General features: G+C 41.4%; 1 protein-coding gene across 3 annotated transcripts in view; it reads right to left on the reverse strand.

Moving 5' to 3' along the window:
* Positions 1 to 22,534, reverse strand: part of COL6A6 (collagen type VI alpha 6 chain) — a 155,288-nt gene that overhangs the window by 6,752 nt on the left and 126,002 nt on the right. For 2 of the 3 annotated variants that reach the window (XM_009201735.4, XM_009201736.4), the window contains 3 exons: positions 13,832 to 13,928; positions 10,308 to 10,979; positions 7,507 to 7,600 (listed from right to left, as the gene is read on the reverse strand). In XM_009201735.4, coding sequence (XP_009199999.2) covers positions 7,507 to 7,600; positions 10,308 to 10,979; positions 13,832 to 13,928 — 863 coding nt within the window. Of the gene's footprint in view, positions 1 to 7,506; positions 7,601 to 10,307; positions 10,980 to 13,831; positions 13,929 to 22,534 lie in introns of those variants that run through there. The other variant, XM_009201738.4, reaches the window with a different exon arrangement.

A 22,534-nucleotide genomic window follows, 5' to 3' on the forward strand; every position in this document is an offset into this window, starting at 1 on the left:
GTGCCTGCCACCATGCCTAATTTATTTATTTATTTATTTATTTTTAATTTTATTTTTTTGGGGGACAGTCTCGCTCTGTTGCCAGGCTGGAGTGCAGTGGTGCAATCCTGGCTCACCGCAACCCTAGGCTCCCAATTCAGGTAATTCTCCTGTCTCAGCCTCCCGAGTAGCTGGGACTACAGGTATGCACCAGCACACCCAGCTAATTTTTGTATTTTTAGTAGGGACGGGGTTTCACCAGGTTGGCCAGGATAGTCTCGATCTCTTGACCTCCTGATTTGCCCGACTCAGCCTCCCAAAGTGCTGGGATTACAGGTGTGAGCCACCACACCCCAGCAATAATCATTTAATAAAAATCATTTGGGCCGGACATGGTGGCTGATGCCTGTAATCCCAGCACTTTGGGAGGCTGAGGCAGGCAGATCACGAGGTCAGGAGATCAAGACCATCCTGGCTAATATGGTTGTGGGGAAAAGAAAGAGATCAGCCTGTTACTGTGTCTATATAGAAAGAAGTAGACATAAGAGACTCCATTTTGTTCTGTATTTGAGATGCTGTTAATCTGTGACCCTACCCCCAACCTTGTCCTTGCAAGAGACATGTGCTGTGGTAACTCAAGGTTTAATGGATTTTGGGCGTGCAGGGTGTGTCTTTGTTCCTAGAAAAGCTAGGTATTGTCCAAGGTTTATCCCCATGTGATAGGATGAAACAATGTTGCTAAAAGGTTTATCTCAAGGCACAGGATTTTCCTTTAAACTTATTCATGTCACAGAGATCCTTGTTCTTATGTCTTACTGCTAATTTCTTCCCTAAAAACGATCCTATTGTCCTGCCACTCCCTTATCTTTAAGATGGTAAAGATAATTATCTATAAATACTAAGGGAACTCAGAGGCCGGTGCCGGGCGTGGGTCCTCTGTAAGCTGAGTGCCGGTCCCCTGGGCCCCTGCTTTTCTTTCTCTATACTTTGTCTCTGTGTCTTATTTCTTTTCTCAAGTCTCTCGTTCCACCTAACGAGAAACACCCACAGGTGTGGAGGGGCAGGCCACCCCTTCAATGGTGAAACTCCATCTCTACTAAAAATAGAAAAAATTAGCCGGGTGTGGTGGCACGTGCCTGTAGTCCCAGCTATTCAGGAGGCTGAGGCAGGAGAATTTCTTGAACCCGGGAGGCAGAGGTTGCAGTGAGCCGAGATCATGCCACTGAACTCCAGCCTGGGTGACAGAGCGAGACTCCATCTCCCCCCCCAAAAAAAAAAAAAAAAAGGAAAGAAAAGAAAAGAAAAAAATCATTTGATTACTCAGTTTGAGAATTACAAGATTGTATTTCTCTTTATCCTACTGTATATTGTTCAAATAATTCTTTGCTGATTGGTACGTTCAACAATAGGTTGTCAAGGCAAAGAATGAAATTGTCTATTTTGCAACTTGTGCTCAGCTCCAGTAAAGTCTGTGGAAAGATGGATGTGACAAATTCTAGATAAGGCGAGGTAGGATTAATTATAGTTCTCTGTGATCAGACTCCTCCATCTATGCAGATATTCAAGAGTCAGCCATGCTGCATTTATTAGTTGACTAGATGGACTGAAATAGAAAATACAGACAAGATTGCTTCTATTTCCGGAATTCTTTCACATTTGGTGTGTCCAGAAAACATACGTTGGAAAGCAGAATTATAACAGATGCATTATTCATATGGCATTAGTGATGGTGTCCATTTCTACCATTCAGTTGTTCTGGCTCTGGCCTGTCAATGCTTTAAAGTCTGGCAAAGGTTCTTCCTTGGCTGGATGAAGCAATAGAAAGGTGGCTTTCTGCCTTTGTTGTTTCTGAGCAGATCTAAGTGCTTATATAAAGAGGGTGCCCTGCTCTCTTACCCTCGTGGGCCATTTGTCTCCTTGGTAGCTTGTGGTTTGATTCGGCTCCTTCCTTTTCTATCTGATAAGCACCAGCTTCTACATGTATTTCTCATAATCTCACAGAATGACCTAATTCCTATGCAAGTCATTCCAAGGACCTGATGAGACTCTATATCCAGACCTCTTCCCTAGCAGGTATTCTCATCTCCCTCAATCCTGTGTTTTCAGTTCTGCCTCACCTCTCTTGAATGGCTCAGGCAAGGAGTTTCAGAAGCAGCTGTGTGGCTCATAACTTTTGATTAGAGTCTTTGGTCACTTAGAGAAGGCCTGGGGAATGCACAGACAGTGGTATGGATTTCATGTCTCAATTCCTTGATGCCCCAGCCATTTGCTGACATTTCACCATTTCAAATACATAGGAGAAGCTGAGCATCCAGTGTATCTGGGGCAGTGTGGCGAAAGAGGAAGAAACTTCCTGTCCAAAAGCACTGTGGATCCCCTCCTCCCACTCATATTTCTCTGCAACAGAAAGCATGGTAGGAGTGGTTTTCAAAAATGCCTTTTAATTGCATAGATTGGCTCCCACATGTGTCCTTGTTGCAGTCATGGCTGGCTACATATGTGGAGAGCTGAAGGCAAAATGCAAATTCAGGCCCTTAAGTCTAAAAGCAGGGAAAAAAGCTTTCTTCCTTCTGTGATCTCTCCATCTACCATGGAGGTTTCTATCTGTCATTCAAAATGCTTTCCCCATCCCCTTTACTTGGTGTGTGGCCGGCTCTTGAGTTCCTTTTCCCAACAGCCAGAAGTTAAGCCAGACATCTCGTCCCTTCTCCTGGCTGGCCATCCCAACCTGCGGCAGAGGGGTGATCCTCTACAGCAGGGGTGTCCAGTCTCTTGGCTTCCCTGGGCGACACTGGAAGAAGAACTGTCTTGGGTCACACATAAAATACACGAACGCTAACAATAGCTGATGAGTTAAAAAAAAATTTTTTTAAATCACAAAAAAATCTCATGTTTTAAGAAAGTTTGCAAATTTGTGTTAGGCTACATTCAAAGCTGTCCTGAGCCTCATGCAGCCTGTGGGCGACAGATTGGACAAGCTTGCTGTAGAGTGTTGCAGCCTCTTTGCTGGGACATGCTGGGTGCCTAGATATAGGTGGGCAAAAGACAAATGCATTGTGGCACTGCCAGCTTGGGGTGGATGGCTGCTGCTTTCCTGTCCCAAGACTGTGGGAGCATAACTGACCCTGTCTCCCAGTCTAGGGGAGGGTGGGGCGGGGGAACCCCAGGGAGCTGGGAGATACACAGTGGTCTGTGAGAACCAGTTCTGGGGAAGTGGAGGGAGGTGGACTGGCAAGTGAACCAAGGCTCCAGGTCCTGACTCCCCAGCACGTGCTTTATTATCCCATTGGACTTCACTATAAAACTCAAATTCAAAAATAACATTAATAGTGACTGCAGAGCACTAAACCCCAAGTGCTGTGCCCTACTGAGCACCCAGGCCCTGTGCAAGCTAACCAGCTTGTAGCACTTAGCCTGACTCGTTGAAAACACTGCTTTAGCACCAGTTTTAATGTACCCTCCATGCCAAAGACGCTGTCCTCGGCAAGAGTCACATGCACAGCATCTTGTCTATATCCCTTTTCCAAGCTGCCAGACACCTGCAGCATGGGGAGCCCTGCTCTTCCTGGACTTACTTCACAGGCCTGTTTTAGGTGTGACTTCAGGAATTATTTGCTGCTGGACAGTTCCCCTGGACAGCTCATCTGTCAAGGTAAGCAAGAGATTCCAGGTGGAGGCTTCTCAGAGGTGACAGAGCTAGGGCTTCTGCATTAGGAGTGCCTCCCTGGCCTTGATCACCATGCAGAAATGCACACATCACACAATAAAAGTAGGCACATCGCCAAAGGTATTTGCCTAAGTGTGGGTCCAGGTGCTGGTACACATTTGATTGTGGTTGGTGGCTGAGTAATGTATATGTGTGTTTGTACAGAATAATTTACCACAGAAATAAAGACACTCCCATTTGATTTCACTGATTTCTAATTTTTAAAAGGTAATATTCATATGTGCTAAAGATACAATATATATGCACATTCTTAAGTTTTGAAAGAACTTTTGCCTTTGTTGATACTCTTTTATATGTTAATTTTTAAAAAAAACATTAAGTCTACTCATTATATTCATTTCTTTGGATATAGTCTGTTTTTTCAAATATATAACATCTTCAGATCAATGCTTAGCTCATTAGTGTTTTGAATTTAAAAAACTTTCCTCACATGAGAATTAAGATAAAATTTCCTAAATCATGACTTTGATGCATCCTACAAGTTTTGACATACAGCATTTTGATTGTTATACAGTTCTAAGTATTTTTAACTTTTCACTATAATTTTTTGTCCCATTATTGAGAAAGCTGATTTAAAAATGTATAGGCTTTTAAAACATTATTTTATTTATTTATTTATTTATTTATTTAGAGACAGAGTCTCACTCTGTTGCCCAGGCTGGAGTGCGGTGATGTGATCTTGGCTCACTGCAACCTCTGCCTCCTGAGTTGGAGTAACCCTCCTTCTCAGTCTCCCAAGTAGCTGGGATTACAGGTGTGTGCCATCACACCTGGCTAATTTTTGTATTGTTCGTAGAGATGGGGTTTCGCCATGTTGGCCAGGCTGGCCTTGAACTCCTGACCTCAGGTGATTCACCCACCTCAGCCTCCCAGAGTGCTGGGATTAGAGGTGTGAGCACCGTGCCCAGCCTAAAATATTGTTATTAATTTCTAACTTAGTTGCACTGTGGTCAGACAATGTGGACTGTATGACACCAGTTCTCAGAGATTCGTTGACACTTGCTTTATAAGTTAGAAGTTGCACAAGGAACACTTGTAAACACTCCACCTTAACAGTTGTTAATATCCAGATGTCTAATTTTTCTGTTCAGGCTTCTGCATGTGTCTACTAAATGGTTTATTACTTATGTTTAAATCTTTTATATCATTACTAATTTTTGTCTACTTGACCTATCAATATTCAAACTAGTGTAATGAAATCTCAAATTTTGATGATGGTTCACTGACAATTTCTCCTTGTGGTTTTTCAGTTTCTCTTTTGTATATTTTAAGATTTTACGACCCTCTTATCAATTTAAAATTGTTTTATCTTCCTCATAAATTTAACACTTTGTCGTCATGTAGTCATCCACTTTATCCCTATGAAATGGTTTTATTTAAAAGTATATATTATCTGATATAAATATAGCTATTCTACCTTTATTTTTGATATATTTGCCCAGTATGTTTTTTTCCATCATTTTGCTTTCTGCCTCTCCATTTCCTTATATTGTGGATGTGTGTCTTGAAAGCAGTTGAAGCTGGATTTTATTATTTCTTTATTTTTTGAGACAGAGTTTTGCTCTTGTCCTCAAGACTGGAGTGCAGTGGTGCAATCTTGGCTCACTGCAACCTCTGCCCCCTGGGTTCAAGTGATTCTCCTGCCTCAGCCTCCCGAGTAGCTGGGATTACACATGCCTGCCACTACGCCCGGTTAATTTCTTGTATTGTTAGTAGAGATGAAGTTTCACCATGTTGGCCAGGCTGGTCTCGAACTGCAGACCTCAGGTGATCCACCTGCCTCAGCCTCCCAAAGTGCTGGGATTATAGGCGTGAGCCACCGTGCCCGGGCAAAGCTGGATTTTATTTTGTTTTTAAAATCAAATCCATCAATCGCTGATTGTAACTGGCATGTTCAAGTTTTTTTTTTTTTTTTTTTTTTCCTGATTACACACATATTTAAATGGACTTGATTCTGCTGTCATTGTGCCTTCTACTTGTCCTTTTTTTTTTTTTTTTTTTGGCCTTTTTAAAGAAACTTTTTTTTTCTTTTCTTGGCTTTTTATTTAAAAAAATATTTATTACATTCTTGTTTTCTATCCTATTTTACCTCACTAGATTTTTGTTAGTTAGCTAATTTCTATTTTCCTTTTTCATGTGTGCCCTTAAAATTTGTAATGCATTTTTAAGCATCTCAAGTTTTTCAATAGCCTAACCCCCAGCTCAAATGATACAAGCTCCTAGAATCTTTTAACTCCATTTATCTCCCTGTGACTTACATTATTAATACCCTCTTTTTTTAGTATCACCTTTCTTTCCTTAAAGTCCAAGGCTTCATTTTTTAATAATACAAGATTATTTTTGTTTGATGTCTTTTCTCATATTTAAATAAATCAAAAATATTTATTAATATTTATAGTCTTAGAACTTTTTCTGTTAAAATCACCAGGTGAAATGTTTTATTTTCATAGTGTTGTTAACAAGTCAACTTTTTTGTAATCCCAAAAGTTAGATATATTACTTAAAAATACATTTGTTTAGGCCAGGTACGGTGTCTGATGCCTGTAATCCTAATACTTTGGGAGGCTGAGGTGGGTGGATCACTTGAGGCCAGGAGTTCAAGACCAGCCTGACCAACATGGTGAAACCCCATCTATCCTGAAAAATACAAAAAAAAATTAGCCAGGCGTGGCTAAAATTAGCCAGGCATAGTGGTGGATGCCTGTAATCCCAGCTACTCGGGAGGCTGAGGCAGGAGAATTGCTTGAACCTCAGAGGTGGAGTTTGCAGTGAGCTGAGATCATGCCACTGCACTCCAGCCTGGGCAACAGAGTGAAACTCTGTCTTACAAACAAAAACAAATTTGTTTAGATTTAACTAAATACTGACGAATTTTATCACTTACTATTGCCTCTTGCATCTCATTCCCTTCTTCTGTGGTTATTTTTTATTTTTCTTGAAGTACATACTTTAGAAGTTTTAGTAAAGGCTTCTTTGTAGTAAACTATTTTTTTAAGTCTAAATTGTCTTAAGACAGTGTTTCTAAGTTGACAAAATTTTCTTCCACTAAAGTTATTCAATAGTTTGGTGGTTTCCACTGTTACAATTGATAAATCACCTACCAGCCTAATTATAATTTATTTGTAGATGATCTGACTTTTCTTTTTGGCTGCTTTTAAGTTTTGTCTTGGTGTCCTGCATTTCCCCATACTATGTCTAACTGTTGCTTTCTATTTATCTTGCCTGTTATATCTTGTTTTTTCTTCATGTGAATTCATGTCATTCATAAGTTCTAGAATATGATTATCTCTTTATGTGTTTGAATATTGGCTCTCATTATTTCTATTTCATCTTTCTAGAATTCCAATTAGATATAGATCTTCCCATTTCATTTTGTCTCTAAAATTCTTGATCATCTCTTCATTCTATTTCAGCATTTTCTATAGTTCATTAAGCTTCTCTTCAGACACATTTATTACTGTTCACTCTTTCATTAAGTTTTACAAGTTTTTAATTGTGAAATTCACAGAAAATTAGAAGGAACAGAATCATAAATAACCTGTATATCTTTCACCTATATTCTCCAACAATTACTATCTTGCTATTCTCTATATGTATATATGTATATAATGTACACATATATTCATTCACACACACACCCTATCCTACTTCCCTTTAGGAAAACCATCTGAAGGTAGGCTGCAGCCATCATATATGTCAGATGAAGGAGGAAGAAAAGCAAGACGAGGAGGAGGAGGAAAATAGAGAGAAGAAAGGCGGGGGGCATTCTCATTTATCAAGTAACACCAAGCAGACAATACCTTCGGAAATGTCGCAGGGGCTGCCTTGGATCTGCAGGGTTAAGTCTATTGCACTTTATTTTTAAGTTTATTGGTGGGTATTTGTTGATTGCACCTAGAAGAGAAAAGCCTGTGATGAGTCTTGTATTCATGACTGTTAACATTACTGCAATCTGCTCTGTACACAAAGTGCCGCTTTACCGTTTTAAATAGCCATCAAGAGAAATACCAACTAAGGTGGTCACATGAAATGAAAGCAGATTTCTCAGGGGAATCTTTAAAACTGACTTTAGAAAACACATCCCTTCTGCATTTATAGGTGAATTCAACTAACTTTTCAGTAAGATCCTCTTAGCTGCTAAAGCAGGTCAACCATTAGAGGACATACCATGAGCCAGTTCTAATGGTCTGGCTTTTAATTGATATAAACTAACCAGAGTATTTATTTATTTGCTCCTTAGAAATATCAAAATGCAAAGGGGAAAAAAGTTTTCTTTATGGTCTTTGAATCAGTAACAACAGCGACAACAGCACTAACATCTTGGGTTCAGTTCATTAGTGGCTCATTTCATTTGGAAGTGTATTAATTTTTCATAACAATGAAGCATGCCTCTTTTTATACCATGTAAAGATTTAAAAGCCATTTTTGATGGGAATTCTTAAAAATCTATTCTATATTTCTTTGAAGCATTAAATCAAATAGATTTGCTAAACACAACTAGATCTCTTCCTGGTCACCCAGGGTCGGGTCATGATAAGTAGCGAGTTGGTCCTGGACTGTGATCCAACACTGTCTCCAGAGCTGCTGTTGTAGGTAGGACTGTGTGCTCTGGACTGAATGGCCTAAGACTGTGAGGCTACTGTTATTGAGCACCTGAATTTTAATTTCTTTTTATCTGTGTTAAGTATCAGATGGTTTGTCAACAGTTTTGTTTCTCTTAGAAAATGTGTTGATTGATGTGGACTGTGCTTGACAGTCAACTCTACTATAACAGTATATTTAAGTAAGAGCCACAAAGCAAGGGAGCTAGACCAGAAGACCAGTCAGTAACTAAGACTGTTTTGGTCACTCCTTGATACCCAGCATCAGAACAGTGAGTGGCTCAGAGAAGTTCCCCAGTAAATATAGGTTAATGTTGAGTGCGTTAGTGCAAGTCTGTGGGCCTGCTATGGAATTAAGCATGTAGACTTGAACATGATTATGCAAAGTCTTTCTTGACTTGTACTTTTATAGTTACATTTTAAAGATTACAGATTTATAGATCTAAGTTCCAGAAGAATGGTATATAATTTCATCACGGTTATAGTTTTCCCAAAGCACTTTATGTATCTCTCACGTACCCTAAGTACTTTTTTCTTAAAACATCTTTTTACCTTTCCTCAGTTGGTGGCAGGGGGTGGTGCTATTTATCTAATAAAATTTGGCTAATAACCCATAAAACACTACCAAGAATTTTGGGGGAGTGGGGAAGGAAATTCCATCATAAGACTTCTTCCAATTTCTTGCCAAACTCTTGATGAGAGTTTCTTTACAAGTTTATCAGTCTTGAGAGGTGTACTTTTTTTACCCTTACAGATGCCTTATGGTTCTTTTCTTCAGAATGACCCCATCCTCATTTTTTTCCTTTTATCCTTAGCTTTTCTTTCTGGCTTCTATTCCAGAATACATCCACATAAATTTCATTCTGGGAGCTTATTGTTCCTATCCAAGTGTTTCTCAAACCATAATGCACATATGAGTCACCTGGGGATCTTTATAATATGCAGATTCTGGCTCAGAATGACTGCGTTGGGTCCTAAGATTCTATGTTTCTAATAGGCTCCCAAGTAACACTGGTACTACTGGTCCTAGAGTCAGTTTGAATCATAGAGGATATACTATCAGCCCCAACAACAATCTCCAAGGCTTCTTTAGACCTCACCCTACACTGATTGATAAGTCTATGTCTCTACAGCTTTAACTGGGCTTGCCACGTAATATCACAGGCACATTTGAGACACAATTAGGACTTCAGTTGAGCCACACTGGGTATTCTTTTGCCTGTGTGTTCATTTTTCTGTATCTGGACTTCAAGGGATCATTTACCATGAAAACATTTGCAAATCCTACCAAGTGCTTTTCACCCTTCAGAATCATATTAGGATACAGCTTATTTTTATCCATCCTGTTGCATTCAAAATGGATTGCATATTTTCAAGGCAAACTTACTCCAAGAAATGCAGCCCATGTTTCTTTTTAATGGGCACCAGTTACACTAATTACTGGCATCATAAAAAGAGCCATTAACAAGGCTAAGAAAGTTTTGCAAGGCTGTATTTTTCATTCTGACAGGTAAAATGGTATCTCCTAACACTTCAAACTCTGCCTCAGGAACTTGTGAAAGCAAAGCCAAGAACTGTTTAATTTTTCTTTGGCTCTCTTTTTTGGTGCCTTAACAGATAAAACTTTCCATCAAAGGGCAGTATGCTAAGGTTACATGGCAAGGATTTCTACTTTGTAGCTAAAGTCCAGGCTGTGACTTCACACCCCCGGACTGCACTGCTCCATGAAGACAGATGTGTGAACAGCTGCTTGTTATGCTTGCTTCTCCATAGGAACCAGAGGCATAAAAAAAAAAAAAATGAGCCAGAAAACTAAATGTGTAGGAACCAGAGGTTTCCTCCCTTCTACCATCTGTCATTATATATTTTCTTTTCTGACCCTGAAGTGCCCTTGAAGACAAACAAGAGGTTTCCAAGTATCCATGTTAGCTCATCAACCTTTTTTTAGTGATACCATGTATATTCTTAATGTGCAGAGAAGAACAGATTTTATGACTTACGCCTGATTGAGTTTATAAAGGTCTTCACAAACTTCACACCATAACTGTGGTCAGGTTTATGAATTCGGCCAAGCTGGACCAGGTGGTGATCCAAAGGGTGGCTAGCGAGATCCTCCAGTTCCTTGTCATCCCAAGTAGGGCCAAGGGAAAACACAAATAGGGCATACCCTTGACATTTGGCTCGCAAAGATTCCTTCTTTAAGATGTCCCCATCTAAGTGGCTGGTTTCCCCAGCAGATATCACAAATATGACTTTGTTTCTTCTCAGATTGGGTGCAGTTAAAAAGACATTGTCCAGAGTCCACTGTAAGGCATGACCAATAAAAGCATCTCCATTTAGTTGTTTAACTGACTCATCCACGTGCCTCTTCATGAGGCGCTTACTGCTATAGGTGGTGAGATTGAACTCAGCTCTAACTGGACTCTTCTGAGTGTTGGGTAGGAAGTCGGGGGGAGCATGGCTCAATAGGGCCACCCGGTCTCCAGTGACAGAAGTCTCTGGCTCTGGGGTGATTTCAAAGTGATCTAATAGTGCTCCCAGGAAAGCTCTTATGTCTTCAAATTCAGCACTTCCCACGTTCCGGGAGCCATCCAGAAGGAAAGCAGCATCCATGTAAGACTGCACAGGGGGTGGTCTGGCTTGGTCACAAGAAGCATCTGGCTTGCATACATCTGTGAACCAAAAGTCATTCTGGGTTACTAAGTAGAAACAGAAAAGGGAAGATAGCATGTCAAACATTTTGACATTTAGAGACTGCCTAGTCTTTGATGTTAAAAGTGACTAAATACTTTAATAGTAACAGGAAGATTGCCTTGTACATGGTTTGCCTCTGTCTCCCAAAAGTACAGATTTTATATCCAGCCTGTGTCTTGGACTCCATTTACTAAAGCTATCAGACTTTTAAAGATTAGGCTGTTTTCAACAGAAGTTTAATCTTGGCTGTGTTTCAAGTTTATGTCTTTAGAAGTGGACAGTTTGTCTCGTGCATGCAAGGGTATACTGTATCACAACATAACAGTGACTGATCGCTCTAGATTGACAATATTATCGCTATGCTCATATTGTTCTACTATGAAGAAGTGCTTACAAAGTAAAAGTGAAAAAAGCAATGTATCTTTTATCTCAATTTAAATAAGTTTATAACTCAATGTCTACCTATGAGTGATCTTTAAGGACAAAGCTCATCTGTGCATTTCCATAGTGCTCATTAGCTGAAAACTGAATATATGTTTGTTAAATGAATATTGGATATTAATGGACTTTCCTAAATGAGGTCATTTTATAAATGTGCATATCTCATTTAATAAAAGAATGCATAATACTAAAAACAGGATTTTATTGAATATGACCACAATGAATATTCAGAGGAATAAAAAAATGGAAATGGAAGGATCTTAGAGGTCATTTAATCTTGTAATTTTACAGAAGAGACTGTGGCCAGGATAGTAAAATAATTTTGCCAAAGGACACACCAGTATTTCTAGAAGTTTCTATATAAGAAGTCAGCATTTTATTGTTAGAGATGAGGCCAGGTGGTATAGTAGTGGGGAGGTCCCTTGGCCTGAGAGCTGGAATGCTTGGGTTCTGGTCTCGTTTCAGTAACAAGCTGTGTGCCCCTAGCCAAGTCACCACTGGGCCTCAGTTCCGCATAGTTCTGCAAAATTAGGTGGTAGGACCAGACTCACCTACAGACCCCTTTCAGAACTGACATTTTGTAATCCTAGGTTTTCAATACTAATTGATGGTTGAGAATGAAAATAGCCTCTTTAATAACCAAAGATAAGAAAGAAACATGGAGTAACATGAGTATGGACAGCTGGTACTAGATATATAGGCATAGGCCACGAATAAAAACTTAGATCAAAGATTAATAACCAGAGTGCTGATCCTAGGGGATGTAACAAAATTCTCACTACAGTCTTGTTCATGGACTCAATCAAGATGTGACTTTGGATAAGTTATGGTTCCCTTACTGAAATTTACTAAAATTTTATGGTCCTGTATAATGGTCAGATGATAGAACAGTCACCTGTGTGCAAAGCAGTTTCTAAAATCAGGGACAGTAGGCTGCCCATTTGCTCAGTTTTGTAGGATTTTTAATTGCACGAAACGACAGCCAAAATCTTTTATTATATGCCTAAGAGACAAAACAAGGTTTTAAGCCAAGAAATGAAGCCAAAATCTATCCCCAGTCACACATGTGCAACTTCTGACTATGCAACATACCATCACACTGTTGTAACTGACATGTTTGAAAAGGCAACTGAGAATACATGGGGTGGAATGTACCTCCCCACAGTATGTAAAGCACTTTAACTGTTTTGAGTAAGACTGCCAGTGCCTAAACCAATTCTGTGCAGTCAAGAGAAAGAGAGGGAAAGAGGGAAATTTACTAGAGGGGAGCAGAGGGAAGACAGAAAGAAGAGGGGTTATTAGAGACCAGAAACCCTACTTCTCCCTCAGAATTACTACCTTCCTCATTTAGGTCATTTATATGGCAGCCTTTTTCATCTCACTGATACACGTGAAGGAGAAAAATCAAGCATTTCCTACAGGCTCAAATGGAGAGATTTAGGGAGCAGAAGAATGGGACCTCTGTTTTTCATAAACTGCAAATGGTTTAGAGTTAGCTGCCTTGGGTTTGATATGGCTGTGAAGCCCTGAGCAAATTATTATCTCTAAGCTTTATTTTCCTCATCTGTAAAATGGAACTCATAGTAGTTCAAATGTTTTAGGGTGATTTTAAAGACTGAATGACATAATTCATTTAAAGGTATTAAAACAGTGCTTGGAATATAAACACAATCATTTAAGTATTAACTGTCATTATCACCATCATTGATATTACATGAATTAGAACAGTGCATGGCCAATAGAAAATGCTTTATATCTTTTAGCTATTACAGCCACCAATGACTCCAGTGGCTTCCACTTTGTAGTTATTAGAACACTCAAATGGAAGATTAGAGTCCAGTTTTCTAGTTAGACCTATACATTATGTATAAAACACTACAAATAAATCAACACTGCAAATCTTTCTGATGCTTAATATTTGGGAGACTTTTTTCAATGAGAAATGTATGAATTTTGCTATTTTCCACTTTGACTGTACTAAAAAATATTCCCAAGCTGGTAGGAGGGTGCTGAACTGCTTTCAAACATTTCTTTGTGGCTGTGAACATTTGAGATTTAGAAAACACATAAATATACTTTATAGCATAAAAACTTGGCAATGAAGTAGGCTAAGTTGTTCTAAGAATCATTACCGTTTCCTGTAAGCTGCACTATGTAGAAAGGCCTGGAATGTAACTCTTTTGCTGGGATATATAGGGAGAGACCATGTTTGCTGAGCTGAGAGGATTCATCTGTGGAAGATGAAGTGTGACAGGGCGCATCCAGAACCCCAGAGAAGTCCTCCCCAGGCCATGAGTATCCCTGCTGCCAAGTTCCAGTTGCCCCTGCCAATGGTGACTCAACATGCTTAATAGGCCCGATCAAATTATCTTCTCTCTGTGGGTCTTACCATAGCAGAAAGTGCACCGCTGGAGTCTCTCTAATGCTGGTGTGTAGTCGGCTCCAGAGGGAACCACTATCACTTGAAATGTGCCAGTGTCGTCAATCTAAAAGAAGCAAAAGCAACAGACAGAAGAGCTTAGTGGGTAGGGCTGCAAGAACCTCTTAGGACTACATAGAGAACTGACATCTGGAGAGAGTAACAGTGCTCCTTCTAAGAAGGTGCTGGGGAGGCACAGCATGTGAGCATGGCTAAGAGCTCTGCCTGGGTTTAAACCTTGACTCTCAATTTAGCTATATGACAACTTATTTTCCATGTTTCTTCATCTGTAAAATGAGTGTACTACTACTACCTCCTAACAGGACTGTGGGCATTAAATGAGTTCACATTTGTAAAGCACTTACTGACACAGGGTGGGTACAATGTGGGTAATGACCACAAAACATTTTCATATCTATTACTGCAGCAATACAGTGAGTTCTTACACTCATCATCCCAATTTTACAGATGGGGAAACTGAAGCTCAATGAAAGGTTAAAAGGACCGATCAAAAGACACTGAAGCCATTTAAGGAAGAGTATCAGAGACCTCCTCTCCCCCACCTGAGTCTCAGAGACCCATGTAAAGTCACAGGATGCCCTTTATAAACAATCTTCAGGTTTCTACTATAAACTAGACATTCAAGCTGTCTTTGAAATACACTCAGATCTATGTCCATGCAGCTCTCTGAACAACTCCCAACCCTTTCCCAACTTGGCCCCATTGCTAGTAACCCATGTGGGGAGTTTGAGGGTAGAGAACAGGGGGAAGATAAGGAGGCTCCAAACAAGAATTATGAGCTTTGCTAATCGACCCAGAGATCATTGATAATTAAAGAAAAACTGTAGGCATGACCCTAATGCCTAAGAGATGAGTCAGATGATAATTTAGATTTTCCCTGTGATTCTCCTGTCCTAAGCTAATGACTACTCCCTTTCTCTGGGAAGATCCCCTGCCACCATAATTAATCCACAGAGGTAGAACTTCAGCAGTTGTTTATATGGAGTAATTCAGTCTTCAACCAGAGCTGACTGGACTAGATTTGGTGTTAAAGTAAATTTGGCCTGAGGACACCTCTGTACTTTGAGTCCTCATGTAACCAACTGCAACCTAACTTAGTACGTACTAACTGAAAACCTATCTTAGGAGTTATTATTATTATTATTTTTTTTTTTTACAAATAGCAGAGTCTTAGCCAATCATAGCAGCTGTGCTTCAGTTAGTCACAAGTGGCCAACTGATTAGACCAGGTTCAAATGAGGCAAAGGCCAAGCTGTAATCAGTCAAGCTGTTTCTGTACTTCCATTTTCATCCATAAACACTGCCTGCCACATTGTGAAGAGCAGCTCTCTGAAACTCCTCTGGTTCTGAGGGCTGCTCGATTTGATGGCAGCGGCAGCCCACCTGGAGCGGCCACTGCCATGATGCTGGCTGCAGTCGGGCCCACTAGGCTTGATCCACTCATTCAGCCTGGCAGACTGTGCTTGGCTCATGCTACCTGAGCGCAGTCGGGGCTGCACGCTCCATGGAGCCCTGGGAGCTGGGAACAGGTGGAAGCCTCACCCGCTTCTGAGTTGGCAGGGTGAGAGCTCCTGCTTCTTGAACACAGCTGCGGCCATCCAGCTGTGGCTCCAGACCCAGGCATCTTTGTGCTCTTGGGAGCTGGGAGTGGGCAGGGGCCCTGCCCTCCTGGGAGCAGTTGCAGCCGCCTGGCCCTAGCTGTGGGCCCACGCATTTCTGCACTCTTGGAGACCCAGAAAACCCTTGCCCCTACCAGCTCAGAAGTGCCTGCTCCCGCTACCTAGCCTCTTCCTGCTCCGGCACCTGCTCTGATCTTGGAGCAAAGTTGACACTGAGCCCAGGCACTGTTGCAACCCGGCCAGGTGTGCACACACTAGGGGCAGTGTTGATATGCCAACCTCACTGCCTCAGTCCCCTCCCGAGTTTGGGTGCTAATGAGCATGAGAGGGAGGCCAAGGGGGGTGCTCAGGACAGTTTGGTGCTGGCCTGAAGGCACCCCTCAGTGCAAACAGCCTGGGCTCCAGTGGATGACAGAAGGAGACAAGCCAGCCTCTGCATGGAAAGGGGTAGGTCCTCAGTGAAACCCCACCTTCAAGCCAGGGGTGGCCCAAAGCCTGGGGGCTGGGCTGACAGACCAAAATGGGAACTTATCATGCTTTTTCTGGCCCATCCATGGCCTCCCATGAATCAATCAGCACACACTTCCTCCCCTCTGAAACCCATAAAAACCCTGGACTCGGACAGACTCAAGGAGGCCACCAGATGACCAGCTGCAGAGAGGAGCTACCCACCCCAGGGCCTCCTCTCTGCTGAGAGACAGACACTCTTCAGGAGACCCTGCCTGCAGAGAGGAGCTACCCACTGCAGGTCTCCTCTGAGCTGCTCTGTCACTAAATAAAGCTCCTCTTCACCTTGTTCAACCTCCACTTGTCTGTGTACCTCATTCTTCCAGGATGCAGGACAAGAACTCAGGACCCACTGAATGGTGGAGCTAAAAGAGCTGTAACACAGACAGGGCTGAAACATGCCCCTTGTTCACCACATTGTGGGTGACAACAAGATGAGGAGAAGAGAGAAGAGAGAAGAGCTGCAACCCTTTGGAGCCCAGACCTAGGAGATTGCCAAGTCAGGGCTGTGACACCCTCTCTGGGGCTCTGCAGTTCCTGGCATCTCCAAGCTTCCAGGTGCCACCGTGTCCTCCAGTGCCATCTGTGGAAGCTGCTTGGGGTATACCCGGTCCAGCCACAGTCTCGTGGGGAGCTGCCCACCCTGCCATGCCACACTCACTTGCTCACACACCCCTTGCTGCTCCACGCCTGGCTTGCCCTTGGTGGGTGTGAGATTCAGGCTAGTAGCATGAGTCAAGCACAGCCTGCCAGGGTGAATGGGTGGAACGAGCCTAGTGGGCCTGAGTAAAAACTTGGGCAAAGGCACCACTGGCCACAGAGGTTTCCAGCTGGCGAAGCAATACCCCAAGGATCCAATGACAGATTTACAAATTGCTTTTAGTGCAAATAAACTCTGCAAAATTTAACTTGCCTAAAGTTTTTAAAGATGGCACTGGAGGACATTTTGATACTTTGGTATCAAAAATGGGATCCAAACTGGACTTCCAGTGACTCCCAGAAGCACCAAGTGACCAGGTAAATATACCTGCCTGGTCCATTGTGACCACTGATCTCTCACAGCAACTGGGATCATGGGTGAGTTCTCTTTGATTCAAGCTCCACGAACTTGTGTTTTGAGCTCAAGTTTATTTGAGTAATTTTTATATTGGCTGGGTCCAAGATCAGATTGGATCTTATAATTAATAGGATTGCATCCCATTAGAGGCCTCAGATATCTGACTGGGTCAGGAAGAAGCTGGACTGGGTCCAGTAGGTTGGTAAGATTAAGGAAGACAGAGAAGAGTGGGCCCATCTGGATTCAACGAGTTTTCTATCTTGGAACCTATTCTCTTCTAGAGAAATGGGTGAACCTTACCAAAAATAAGAGTTATAATGGCCACCGTGGGAAAGATTTAACCCAAACAAAATTGCTTATCTATGAGGCACTTTGGAGGGTAAAAAGGGGATCCTGGACACCTCAGGAACAATGGGCTGTATTATCCATTACTAGCCATTATTCTGGAGCTCGCAAGATATGCACTTTTCCCAATTACTCCTACAGAGAACATCACTACTGTAGAACAGAAGATTGGCTCTTTGAGATGTCTTTTCAGGTTGTTTTGCATTTCTAATAATAATGGCTCCACCTGAATCCACCAACCACTCCTGTGGCCCCACCCAGAATTGACTCAGAGTGTATGAGGACCATTTTCCACACCCCTATGATTGCACTTCCAACCAATCAGCAGCAAGCACCATTGCCTAACCACTGCCCACTTCCCCCAAACTATCCGTGAAAAGCCCCAGCCTCCGAATTCCCAGGGAGACTGATTTGAGTAATAATAAAACCCCAGTCTCTTGTTCAGCTGGCTCTGCATTAATTAAGCTCTTTCTCTACTGCAATTCCCCAGCATGCTAAATCAGCTCTATGTGGGCAGCAGGCAAAATGAACCTACTGGAAGGTTACATGAGCACAGGGTAAAAGCAAAGGCTACTTATCTGGACTCAGGACCAGAGGACACCTTGGCTCCAGATACTTATAATAAATTCTACTTAGGATATGTGTATGTGGGTATACCTAAGCTAACTTAAATTGGTTTTTGTGATCTGTAAACAAAGTAGTCTTGACTATACACCAGGAGAGAGAGTCTGCATTATTAATAGCTATTAAGAGGTATCTCTATGCAATGTTTTAAGTGAATCATGCCTTCACTGCATCTGGATTGTGGTAAATGACTGGAAACCAAACCCAGTGTCAGTTCAGACAGCATAGCTCAGACTAGCTGGGAAGGGCCAAGAGCTTTCTTATTGCCAACTATCAGGATCCAGGGGAAAAAAAACCAATCACAGAACATTTGATCCAGAAGAAATCAGGAATCATGTCATCTATTCTCATCATTTTAAAGATGAGCCAAGTGAGCCCCAGAAGGGGTGGATTATAGAAGGCTCCAATTTAAGTTTTACTCTCCCCAAACAAGGGCTACCTTCCATCTTCTGTATGAGCCACCTTTATGATTAGAGTTTTGTATCAGTGGGTCTCTAACTTAATTTAGAGCAGTGTTTCTCAAGACATTGCCCAAACATTGCTGCCATTTGCTAACTAGTCTTGTGTTCTACACATTCTACATGACTACAATGTGACCATTTCCATATTTCTGGTGTTGGTCCTTGTTAGTTTAGGCTCACATTTAATCACATATCAACACACTGGTGTCAACTTAGAGCGACATCAACCTTCTCATTGATTCTAGTGAGCTGTTTTATGGTGAGAGTCCACAGAGGGTCTACACTCTCACCCAATACCTCCCCACTTCCCCCAACCTTTTCCCCCTTGACCAAGTAATCTTTCAGTCAGTAAAGTCTGGAAGATGTAGTTTTAGAGTTCATTCATCCTACCACGTATCACTCGAGTAAGTATAGTAAGCATATTACAGAAAAATTCCTTAAAGTCAATGTGGGCTAGAGATTTAAAATAAAAGAGACCTATTATTTACGTTTCTTATTGCTCACTTCTTGTGGATTCAAAGAAGCACCAGCTTGAATGAAAGCACAGCTATTACACTCAAAGATGGGAGGTTTGGGGCATTTAGCAAACGGTTCTGAATGATACCCCACTCTTTCCTCTCTAAACATCATGAGGCATCTCTAAACATCTAAGAAACAAATACAATGAATATTATGAATAATTTTCTTTTAGACAGTTATATATAAACAAATAAAAATTCTCTTCAAAATAAAAAGGTTGGGTACTAAAATGCTTATTTTCCATTAGAAATCTCCCCGCATTTCAACTCTGTCTGCAATCACGAGAATCATCTATAATGTCAAAGACTACACTTAATTTTCCTCTTACCAGCAATGCCACACAGCAGTGTAAAATAAAAAGCCAGGCTAGCTAAAAGACATATTTCTTATAAAAATATTGGAAAGGGAGAGTCACCCTAGATTGGAAGCCTCAATGTGCAGCAAGTAAAATTTTATCAGAAGAGGCAATTGCTAAACAAATCTAAAGGCAAATTCCTAGGGACAAAACAAGCAAACAAACAAAAAACATGTTTTTTCCATTAAAAAATGGTCCTCCATTTGTGAAGGGAGGCACAACTTGCCACTCAACTTCATACTATCATGAAAAACTTCCAAGATGGTGATCACAGTCCATTTACTAAAACACAGGGAAATCAGTACATGCTGTCAGAGTGGGTGCTTCTGAGGCCCAACACACATGGCTGCACAGGTACCAAATTTCACGCTGGACTACTTAACTCCCAGATGGATCAAGATTTAGAAAAGCCTTGGTAGGTATGAAACAAACTAGGGTTTTAAAATGTGGACCCACAATAAAAATGCATTGTGTCATGAGACTTTCAAGTTCTGTTCTTAAAAAATAATGGACAACAGTTTGAACGTAGGTAAAGCACGATGGAAGGGAATGGATAAAATAAAGAAAAAGGTGGCAAACAGAGGTAGTAACGTAATTTCTCTTCTGTAATGTCAGACACTGGGTTCTAATCAAGTTGCATATATGGTTCTGTTTTGAACCCTTCCAGACCACCCTGCTTGGTCTCATCTTCCAATGTCAAGGTGGGCCTTTTGGTTTTCCAGTTTGCTCCTGTATCCTCAGACCCTAGGACAGTACCTGGTATATAAAATGAGGCACTCACTAAACATCTGTTGGATAAAACTTGGGAGCAATTCTGACTTCATCTCTAACTCCATAGCAAGTCTGAGTTCCTGAGCTTGTTATAAAGCAACATGGTCCTTGTTGTGTTTATTATCACTGAATCTGACCTGCTGATACCTGAATGAAAAGAGGCACCTCTCCAAGAGAAACGCATCACTGGGGTTTTCTTTTACCAACCTACATCCCAGCATTAGGCATCTCACACATTAATAAACTTTTGTTCTTTCTATACCTGTTGCAAAGAACTGCTCTTTGTTGAGCTTTTTCATTCATTCAACTTTGGTTAAATATCTGATATATGGCAGGGACCAGTAACCTAGAAGATCAGCAGATACTGTTCCTATTGCCACACACCGTACATTAGGAAAAATAAACATGAATCCGATAATCACACTTCAGTTGGGAGTGTTGGGGGCCAATGTGGCTTACATTAATGGGGGTCATTATCAAGAACTTAAACCTTCATTGGTGCTCTTTTGAGATGAACTTCTTCAAAAAAGGAGTAAAGAGTTTCTAGAAGATTTGAGTAGAATCAAGAAACCAGATTCATCAATTTCTAGATGAGACTGAACACTCAAAAGTTTAAAACACAAAGTACATTTTCAGAAGTTAAATGTTGTGCACACACCTTTGAGTGGGTGAGCGGAATTGTGTCAGTTTAAGTTTACATCACAATTTGCATCAGGAGAGAAAGTTATCTCCTTTTATGACTAAATAAAACCAAGGGATGAGGGAATTACAAGGACTGTGTAACCAAAATCACTTATAGAATTTTGTAGCTACTGCTACTTCTCATAGCAGCTACATTTGCATAGCCCAGCCCCACCTTTTCCTACTTTATTGCATTTCCCTATCTGAACCTGATCCATCAGCCTTTCATTTGCATAATTCTAAGATTAGTTCAGTGATGCTACTATTAATAATAGCAGTTTCAACTCCTTTACAATCTAGATTTTATTATTATTAAACAAATTTTAGTTCAGGATCAAGCAACTGAATGCTAATAATTAAAGCAAAAGCTATCATTTTTTCTTTCTTTGAGACTGAGTCTCACTCTGTCACCCAGGCTGGCATGCAGTGGTGCGATCTTGGCTCACTGCAACCTCTGTCTGCTGGGTTCAAGCGATTCTCCTGCCGCAGCCTCCTGAGTAGCTGGGATTACAGGCACACGCCACCACGCCCAGCTAATTTTAGTATTTTTAGGAGAGATGGGGTTTCACCATGTTGGCCAGGATGGTCTTGATATCTTGACCTTGTGATCTGCCCACCTCAGCCTCCCAAAGTGCTGGGATTACAGGCGTGAGCCACCGCGCCCAGCCAAAAGCTGTCATTCTTGAGTGACCCTAGGCACTAATGTAGTGTTGCATCAATTAATCTTCACACTAACTCTAGGAACCAGGTACTTTCTGCTTTCAATATTTTACAGATGAGAAATGTATTCCAACTCTGTTATGCTTATTTCAACACTTTCACGGAAAATTTAGAGCAGTGGAAAGGGCCTCAAAAGGCCACTTTTAGCTCCTAATCTAGGAAAAATAGAAGTCACCCTCCACAGGTGAGTGACCGCCCCTATAAAAGACGTGCAGAGAAAGGTAACATCTTGTCTACCGGCATTAATCCATGCCCAGTACATCAACATTGCCTTTCAAAAGTTCTCTTTTAAAACCTAAAGTTTCCTACTGCTGTCACCCTTCATTTCTCTAATAAGAGATTTTGCAAATTTGGAATTTGGCTGGCTTATTTTCTCCAGTAATACTTTTTCATATGCTTGAAGACAATGATTGTTTCTTGTATGTCTTCTTTTCTCAAAATAAATTTTCAAATGGCTGGCCTTTTTTTTTTTTTTTTTTTTGAGACAGAGTCTCACTCTGTCACCCAGGCTGGAGTGCAGTGGCGCGATCTTGGCTCTGCTGCCCGGGTTCAAGTGATTCTCCTGTCTCAGCCTCCCGAGTAGCTGGGATTACAGGTGCCTGCCATCGCGCCCGGCTAATTTTTGTATTTTTAGTAGAGACGGGGTTTCACCATGTTAGCCAGGATGGTCTCGATCTCCTGATTTCATGATCCACCCACCTCAGTCTCCCAAAGTGTTGGCATTACAGGTGTGAGCCACCGCGCCCGGCCCTGCACTTTTTATTTAAGTTAAATTTTCCAGTGCCTCTTTACTGCTCCCTGGGCCCCATTCATGGTCTCCACATGGAGAACAGAACATCGTGTGGTGCCAAGAGGCCAACTGGAAGGACCCTTTGCTGGGCCCAGCAGGTCCCCAGTGATGAAGCCCTGCCACTGAACCACTATTAACGGGATATTTTAAAGTTATCCTCAGTCATCTTAATCCCAGGTGATTTATTTAGGAATGCAACACAT

The sequence above is a fragment of the Papio anubis genome, chromosome 2 (assembly GCF_008728515.1).
Source record: "Papio anubis isolate 15944 chromosome 2, Panubis1.0, whole genome shotgun sequence".
NCBI classification, from domain to species: domain Eukaryota; kingdom Metazoa; phylum Chordata; class Mammalia; order Primates; family Cercopithecidae; genus Papio; species Papio anubis.